This window comes from Triticum urartu, chromosome 1A (genome assembly GCF_056163025.1).
Source record: "Triticum urartu cultivar PI428250 chromosome 1A, HENAU_Tu73, whole genome shotgun sequence".
Classification (NCBI taxonomy): domain Eukaryota; kingdom Viridiplantae; phylum Streptophyta; class Magnoliopsida; order Poales; family Poaceae; genus Triticum; species Triticum urartu.
In genome coordinates this window covers 527,311,392-527,319,102 of record NC_141873.1, presented here as the reverse complement: position 1 = coordinate 527,319,102, position 7,711 = coordinate 527,311,392, and the positions used below count along the sequence as shown (strand labels likewise).

The 7,711-nt window shown below is 44.5% G+C and overlaps 1 protein-coding gene across 1 annotated transcript; it reads right to left on the bottom strand.

Moving 5' to 3' along the window:
- Window positions 1-2,613: 2,613 nt before the first annotated feature.
- LOC125530325 (putative LRR receptor-like serine/threonine-protein kinase At1g05700) lies at window positions 2,614-7,711 on the bottom strand. The gene is made up of 14 exons (XM_087528626.1): window positions 7,561-7,711; window positions 6,902-7,436; window positions 6,594-6,815; window positions 6,044-6,324; window positions 5,499-5,637; window positions 5,300-5,371; window positions 5,127-5,198; window positions 4,948-5,028; window positions 4,650-4,810; window positions 4,305-4,552; window positions 4,092-4,218; window positions 3,913-3,981; window positions 3,616-3,808; window positions 2,614-3,296 (listed from the first exon to the last, which is right to left on the bottom strand). The coding sequence occupies exons 1-14, from the start codon at window positions 7,649-7,651 to the stop codon at window positions 2,807-2,809; spliced, it is 2,781 nt and encodes a 926-aa protein (XP_087384752.1). The 5' UTR covers window positions 7,652-7,711; the 3' UTR covers window positions 2,614-2,806.

The following is a 7,711-nucleotide window of genomic DNA, read 5'->3' as shown; positions in this document are numbered from 1 at the left end:
ATGTAGCTGGTAGTGTCGGATAGATATACGAGAACTTGTTGTTCGACCAATCTCTCGGAGAAGGAGAGGTGGTCGATATCACTTCTCTTTGTATGCATATATGTTCATGACGATCTTTTGTTTCCTTCTTTGCTTACTAGCTAGCTAGCGTGTCTAGTCCTTTCTATACGTATGTATAGTACATAGCGTCGACCAAGCACGGACATAAGAGAGGACACTTCTCTCTATTAATTATAGCTAGCTAACACAATATATGAAACACCTAAATTAACCCCCCAAAACCCCCAACCCCCCCCCTTTCAAAAAAAAAACAAAAACCCCAGCCACAGAAATGCTGCCGCGTGGATGCCTATTGGTCCTGGTTGGTGCCACCAACCGGGACCAAAGGCCCTCCTGCCTGGGCTCCACGCACAGGCCACGTGGAGGCCCATCTGTCCCGGTTCTGGATTGAACCGGGACTAAAGGGACAGGGCATTAGTACCGACCCTTTAGTCCCGGTTCAGGAACCGGGACAAAAGGCCCTTACGAACCGGGACAACAGGCCCTTTTTCTACTAGTGCTTTTAGCATTGATCAAACAGAACAGAGAAGCCGAACTAAAAGGAAGGGCCAGCTCCTCCAACTCTTCTTATGAAGGAAAGGGTTGGACCTCTCTCTGGAGTACTCAAGTCCCGGCAAAGATTAAAGTGTTCTTATGGCGCCTTGCGAGGCACTCACTTCCCAGGGAGGATGTCCGACACCACCGACACATGTCTAACACTGATAATTGTCAGCTCTGTGGTGCTCTGGATTCATGGAAGCACTCGCTTGTCGAGTGCACTTCAGCCAGATGAGTTTGGGCTCTCGTGGACGAAGAATTATCTAAGAAGTTGATCGATATGAGTGACCCAAGTGTGAAGCGGTGGTTGTTTGACCTTCGTGATTCATTATCCCATGTGCAATTTGTTAGGGTTGCTGCGACTTTATGGGCAATATGGACCGCTAGAAGAAAGGAAATACATGAAAATATATTTCAAAGTCCAATGGCTACTCATTTGTTCATTGGACGCTTCATCAGTGAACTTGATTCTGTCAAGGTGATCAACCCCCCTTCACCTCCTCGAAGAACTGTTCGACCTAATGATCCGCTGTGGAAGCAACAAGTTGAAGGTTTTTGCAAAATACATGTTGATGATGGGTTGTCAACTGATGCAAAACTGGTGACTGCGCCGCGATCTGCAGAAATAGAGATGGAAGCTACATGGGTTCCTCATCACTTGTTCTTCCCGGAACTACAAACCCGACGACTTTGGAGATGCTTGCATGTCGTGAGGCATTAGCTTTAGCTGAAGATCTCTCGTTGTTGAAGATCGTTATTGCATGTGACTGCATGACAGTGGTGGAGGATATTACAAAGGGGCGAGGAGGCTCCCACGAGGCTATTGTAAAAGAGTTTATATTTAGATCTAGTTCTTTTTCAGTTGCCTAGTTATTTTTGAAGGTAGAGCTTCGAATACTGAAGCACATAATCTTGCCAAACACGCTGCTATACTTGATCAGGGTTGCCATGTGTGGCTTATTTCTCCTCATGACCCAACTTGTATTCCCTTAAACATTATCGGTGATCAATAAAGTGTTGGCAAAATCTCAAAAAAAAAAATCACAGTTTTTTGTTTCACAGGAGCTATTGCTGCGATTTTTACTGTACAGTGAGCTTTTCTATGGGACATGGAGCACCAAATATGCAGCAATTTTTTTGGAAAAGAGCAAAAACAAAACTCTCAGTTAACACGAGTTATAATATAGAAGAAAAACTAGTTTTGCCGTGTGTCATACAACAAAAGCTTCATTTGCATATAAGTTTGCAAATCAAAATGATCACACATCTAAAGACATGAACATGATTACTTCACCAACTGAGGGCAATGGCGGTAGCTAGTTCATGCCCGAACAAATGCATGTTAGGGGCACTTTCCGCCGGTACTGAAGCATCCGACGCATTTGGGGGAATAATGTACTTCTTATATCTATCTGGAATAGTTGGAACATAATCCGAATCCCTCTCACACCGAAGAAAGTGGATATCCTCCTTGTCATCGAGGCGGACGTAGTTGTGTAGTGTCATATTAGCCGTAACAATCATCTTTTGTGTTTTAATCGAGTAGTTATATTGAGCAAGATTTGCCGCTTCATCTTCCAAACGCCAAAAGTTCTCTTTATGGTGTTGCGCTTGGAGTAGGTCCGTTTGAACTTCTCTATAGGAGTAGTTGGGGACGCACCTGTTTAGAAGTCAAATTTTCCAGAGTGACAATTGTGATACACTGTCAAAATCTAAGAATCACAAAAGTGAAATGAAAAAGTATTGCTTTTGCTAGGGAATGACATCTGTGATATATTATCGAAAGCTAAGTGAGGCAAAAGTGAGATGTCAAATTCTACAATGACATAAGTAAAGTGGGCAAAAACTAGAGTGGCAAGAACAAAGTTTCCCCGTATTGTTGTGAACGATGTCATACAGACTAGCGAGTAGAGAATCTTCACCTTCCTCTCGTAGAAAAAAAATTGAGAATCACCATCATCGTTAAAAGTCATATTCTAAACAGCGCTTTTGAAAAAAGAAAAAGGACAAACGAGCTTCTTTCTCACATTTTTATCAAGCGTTATCTCGTTCTCATTCACATGTGTACAAAAGCCAACAAAAAACATTACATGTGAGAAAATTAATCAACAAAAAACTAATCATCGAAAAGACTTGAATTCCCTTGAGATAAAACGGAAAAGAACTTATGGATTGGAGGTGGAGGCCATTCAGTATCCCAATCCCCTTCTCACCTCACAGCTGGACCTGTAGACATTGTTGGTACTCTGCCCAAATGTTCCATCTCAAATGCAGAGCTACTTTGGCTCACATTAGTCGACATGCCAGTGGCATACCCACCGTAGCCATCCACGTTACCGCCACTCCCAGCCGTGTAGAACCCTGCATTCATGTGGTTACGCGCGGCCTCAAGCTCAAGGCACTCATGCAACAATGCCACCACCTCGGTCATTGAGGGTCGCTGCTCCGCCGCCTGGGCAGTGCACTTGAGTGCGGTGTCAGCGACTTTCCATACGCCATTGACATCATGGTCGCCGTGCATGCGTGTATCCACTACACCCTCAATATTGCCACGGGCAAGGCGCTGACGCGTCCACTGAATGATGCTCATCGGCTCTGGATCGTTCAGGAGGGGTGGTTTCCCTGTGACTATCTCAAGTAGCACTACACCGAAGCTGAACACGTCACTCTTGTTGGTCAGCTGAAACGTAGCATTGTACCTGATAAGTATGAAACACATTAGTGGGTCTAATTTCAAGAACAATCATGCAACATGGGTTTGGTTGAGACATCTTAATTAGATTCAAGCGAATTCCAAGAAAACAATCTGATTCTTGCATAAATCAAATGTTTTTTCTTAGGCTTCAATCACTCGTTTGTAGGTCAATTGTCAAATTTAAGGGAGCATGTTATGAATTTGATCACCCTAGGTGAGTCATGCTACTTTTGAGACAACCAAAGCATATTACTTCAGCTATTAATAACATGCAAGATGATTTTGAGAGCATAATCAACAAGAATTTAGAACGATGCACTTACTCAGGGTCAAGGTAACCGGGTGTCCCAATCACCCTGGCTGTGGACACGTGGGTATCACAGTCGTTATTGAAAGCCTTGAGCAGGCCAAAATCGGCGATTTTAGCCTCCAGCTTTGCATTCAGCAGAATGTTGGATGTCTTCACGTCCCTGTGAATGAGGGGCGGATTGCACCCCTTGTGCAAATACTCAAGCCCTGCACATCCACATCACGTGCTCTCAACCCCCACCACATTTGTAGTGTGTGCTTCTATACATAATGATTCAATTACATGTATAAAAACTTGATTTAAACCTTACCTTGTGCGGATTCCATGGCGATAAGGAGTCTTTGTTTCCAGGTTAAAGTTCTTGTGTTGTTGTCTCTCCCTGCGATGCAAAAACTAAGAGGTGAATCACATGTACTGGAATTTTTGCTACATGTTCTCATATTTATGTTGCCGAAGGATAAGTCTGAATTATTTGAGTGATCTGCATGCCTCTAAGATGTTTGTCTAGGGCTCCTTCAGACATGTACTCGTAGACAAGAGCCATGGACTCCCTCTCCTTGCAGTAGCCAAACAGGGACACAAGATTCTTGTGATGAATCTTCGCTAAGGTCTGAGCCTGAACACGAAACAATACATGCATTATGAAACTGAATCTAGCAGCATCGATTGCACTTACTTGACTAGATCTTTGTTAGTTCTCACCTCTGCCAAGAATTCTTGTACTCCTTGGTTGGAAGATTCAGACAGCAGTTTGACAGCCACCTGGGTGCCATCCTCCAAGAAACCATCATAGACTTTCCCAAACCCTCCTCGGCCGATCACTCGTTGGAAGCCATTCGTGATAGCCTCTAATTCACTGTACGTGAATCGGCGATTCTCGAGTCGTAGTGAGGTGTGTCCATTCCTGTTAATTTCCTCATTTTGCGGCCTTACACTATTGGTTATTATTCCTTTAGAGTTGAAAGACCGACCACACAAACAGTGTTAGTTAACCCTTGACCTTGAATTCGTGTGTCCAAAGTCATGTGTTTAGGAGTGACCTCTCACCTTGCTTTCTCCTTCGCATGCAAATTAGTACAGACAAAAGCACAACCATCAGTACCAAAAATACAGGAACTGCAACATAGACAGCAACCATAGAGTTGCTCTTCTTTTTTGCAAGCTGACATGAGTTGCCGTTACTGCAGAGATTTGTATTATTACCATATCTGGCAACAGAAGAGAAGACGAGTAAATGGTAATGTTGATCAAGTAAGATATATGGTGCTTTTTGAAGAAAAAGATCACATGAGATCTGAGGAATCTCACTGGAAAATTCTTCTACTAGAATGTACCAGGTACCAACCTAATTGTTAGGGACTCATCTTGGGTTCTTCTGAGAAGTCCGGAAGGAATTGACCCACTGAGCTGATTTCCTGTTAAATCTCTGGAAGGAAACAAAGTAGTTTCCAATGTCAAACTAAAGTATGTTGTGTGTTGAATGAGTTTTGAAAACTTTTATAAACTATGTCACAAATTACATACAGAAGTGTGAGCAATGACAATTGTGAAAGGGCGTCGGGAATGGAGCCCGTCAGATTGTTGTGTGACAAATCCCTGCCAATTAGCGAGATCACGGATAAATAACTTATTACTGTACTTCTCAAACAAATTAGCATACAATGTGTGAAATAGTTGGCTAACAACATCCTACTTACAAGTACTGTAAACCTTTGAGGCTTGCAAAAGAAGATGAAATGTTGCCACTCAGACCACTGGAAGATAAATTCCTGCATTGTGTGTATACAACAAAGGCTCAGATAATTCCGGTCACTGCTACTATTAATACAGTACCGGTTCCCGTAAAAAGTGCGGTACCGGTTTTAATTGAAAAATATATCAATCAAAATAACTCACAAGCCTTTGATAGTTGGTGGGGTAGAAACAGCATAGCTACAATGCAATCCCTTCCACGCGTAATTCGTGGGCGCGCAAGGATCGCCCATCCAGTTCTTTTTCACTTGGTACTTGTCCTTGATGGTCGTCATGGCAGAAACTGTAGCATTTCTCGGTAGCAACACATAAATAAACTATTTAGGCTCAGGGATCTATATCACTGGAAAAAATAGCGCGCTATATAGCATTGCTAATAGCACGCTATAGCGTATTGAGAATTTTCTCGCTAAATAAATCAGTGTACAACGTCTCGCTAATAGCACGCTATAGCGCGATATAGCACGCTAATAGCATATTCTGAGGCCGCCGCTATTTCTTTTCCTTGATCTATATACATAAATATGTTGAAATACTAGCTTCATGAATCATCCACATGATTCTAACCATAACCGCGGACTCTGTCTTGATCAGAGTAGTGTGAGCGATGATGTCTGGTTTATTCTAAATAAATGAAACCGGGGGAAAAGAAACCCATTTTCTTCTATAAAAAAGGCATAATTGCTTACCTTCCTGAGCTGCAGTGGATATACCAGTGGTCGGAACGGCGGAGAAGATCTCAAGGGCGTTAACGATGGGCGGGAGCGTGGAGTTGGTGGTGGCCTCCAATGAGAAGATGTATTGGTGGGAGGCGTAATCAGGTTTTTCATTGTACATGACAGTCGTCTCGAGGTACTTCAGGCCGAGAGTTTTGGTGTTCCAGAGCTTGCCGTTGAGCTTGACGTAGAACTGGCGGAGGGCGTTGCTCGGAAGAAGTTGCAGCTCTGCCATGTACATCATGAAAACGTACCTGCATATAATTTTCTTTATGGATACTTCCATTTTGGATCTATTTTCAAGTGTCTAATTATCAGGTTAACTGCATAAACCCATTCACAATAATTACATCGAGCAGAAAATGGAGATGATGATCTGATACTGGTGAACTGCATGCGCTCCTCCGCAATAAAATACAGAGTTGAAAACATGGGAAGGAGATGGATTTGGATCCCACGGATGACGGATATGCAATTTGTGAAATATCTAAGAATAGTTAGTACTTAGTAGAGTTCTACGTACCCGGGCACTAGATCTTTGGCGTTGCCATTGGGTTGTGCATCCTGGGTGAAAAAGATGGGTCTGGAGGAGTTGATGGACGTTACTCCGGTTTGTGTCACGGCGGATGGTGCCTCGAAAACGTCATTGACGTCGTTCTGCACCTCGTAGGTCGTTGAGATCGGCGACCATCCATACCCCGTGGGCAACTTGATCCATATACGGTCATGTGGATCGTCGGGGTACCTGATCCATGGGCAGATTAACCGTTCCACACCCATAAACACACATATATGTTACGTAGACATATATATGTATCCAATTCTAATTACCTGATGGATTTATCGGAGCCAATGTTGGCCCTCGCGACGAGAACCAGTGCTTGGGACGCGTCCGACTGCGGGTAGAGCTTGTTCTTCAGAGGCCTCACCTCGAGGCTGGAGATGAACGGCGTCCCGGAACCGGTGTTCACGAGGCACACCTGGACGGATTCGCCGGAGATGACAGTGATGATCTCGGCAATCACAGGCATGTCGCCGTCTGTTATGTTCACAGTCTGCCAGTAGTTCACGCCGATGTGAATGTCAAAAATGGGCCACCTCTTGACGCCGTCGTAGTTGCCGTGCATGAACATGGCCCGAATGAGATACTTGAGCCCGAATACGAGGGACCGAAGCGTGTAGCAGTTCCGCACGCCATCAGGGAAGCTGCGGACATTACGCCAGCTCTTACCTGCCTGGTACTCAGGGGAGATGTTGCGGTTGGTGCCGGCATCAGTGTAGCCGGCGTCCGGGGTGTACCAGAGCTTGGTGGTGTTGTCCGCGTAGCCCGTCTCCCCCGGGAGACCGCAGTCTATGCTTATGAAACCTACATGTGGGCACACGGCAGAGACTGATTGATGAAGCAAAATGGCAGAGAGTGATTGATGAAGCAATGTCTGTGCAGCTAGCGGCAGCGGCCATGCATGCAAGCGCATACACGATGTGCTCACCTAAGCTATCGACCTGGCCTTGGACTTGAAGAACGCCGCCACCACAGCCGGCGACTCCGAGAAGAAGCAACAACAGCCACCGGGATGCCATTTCTCTTGTGCCAAAGACTACACACTAGAACACAATATAATGTATACGTCTAAGACAAGT

Excerpts from the sequence above, each read along its gene's own strand:
- LOC125530325 (XM_087528626.1), bottom strand. The coding sequence starts at position 7,651 with ATGGCATCCCGGTGGCTGTTGTTGCTTCTTCTCGGAGTCGCCGGCTGT. Across the intron at positions 4,811-4,947 it reads GATGAGTCCCTAACAATTAG|ATATGGTAATAATACAAATC; the intron begins GTTGGTACCTGG and ends TTCTGTTGCCAG. Across the intron at positions 4,553-4,649 it reads CATGCGAAGGAGAAAGCAAG|GAATAATAACCAATAGTGTA; the intron begins GTGAGAGGTCAC and ends TCAACTCTAAAG.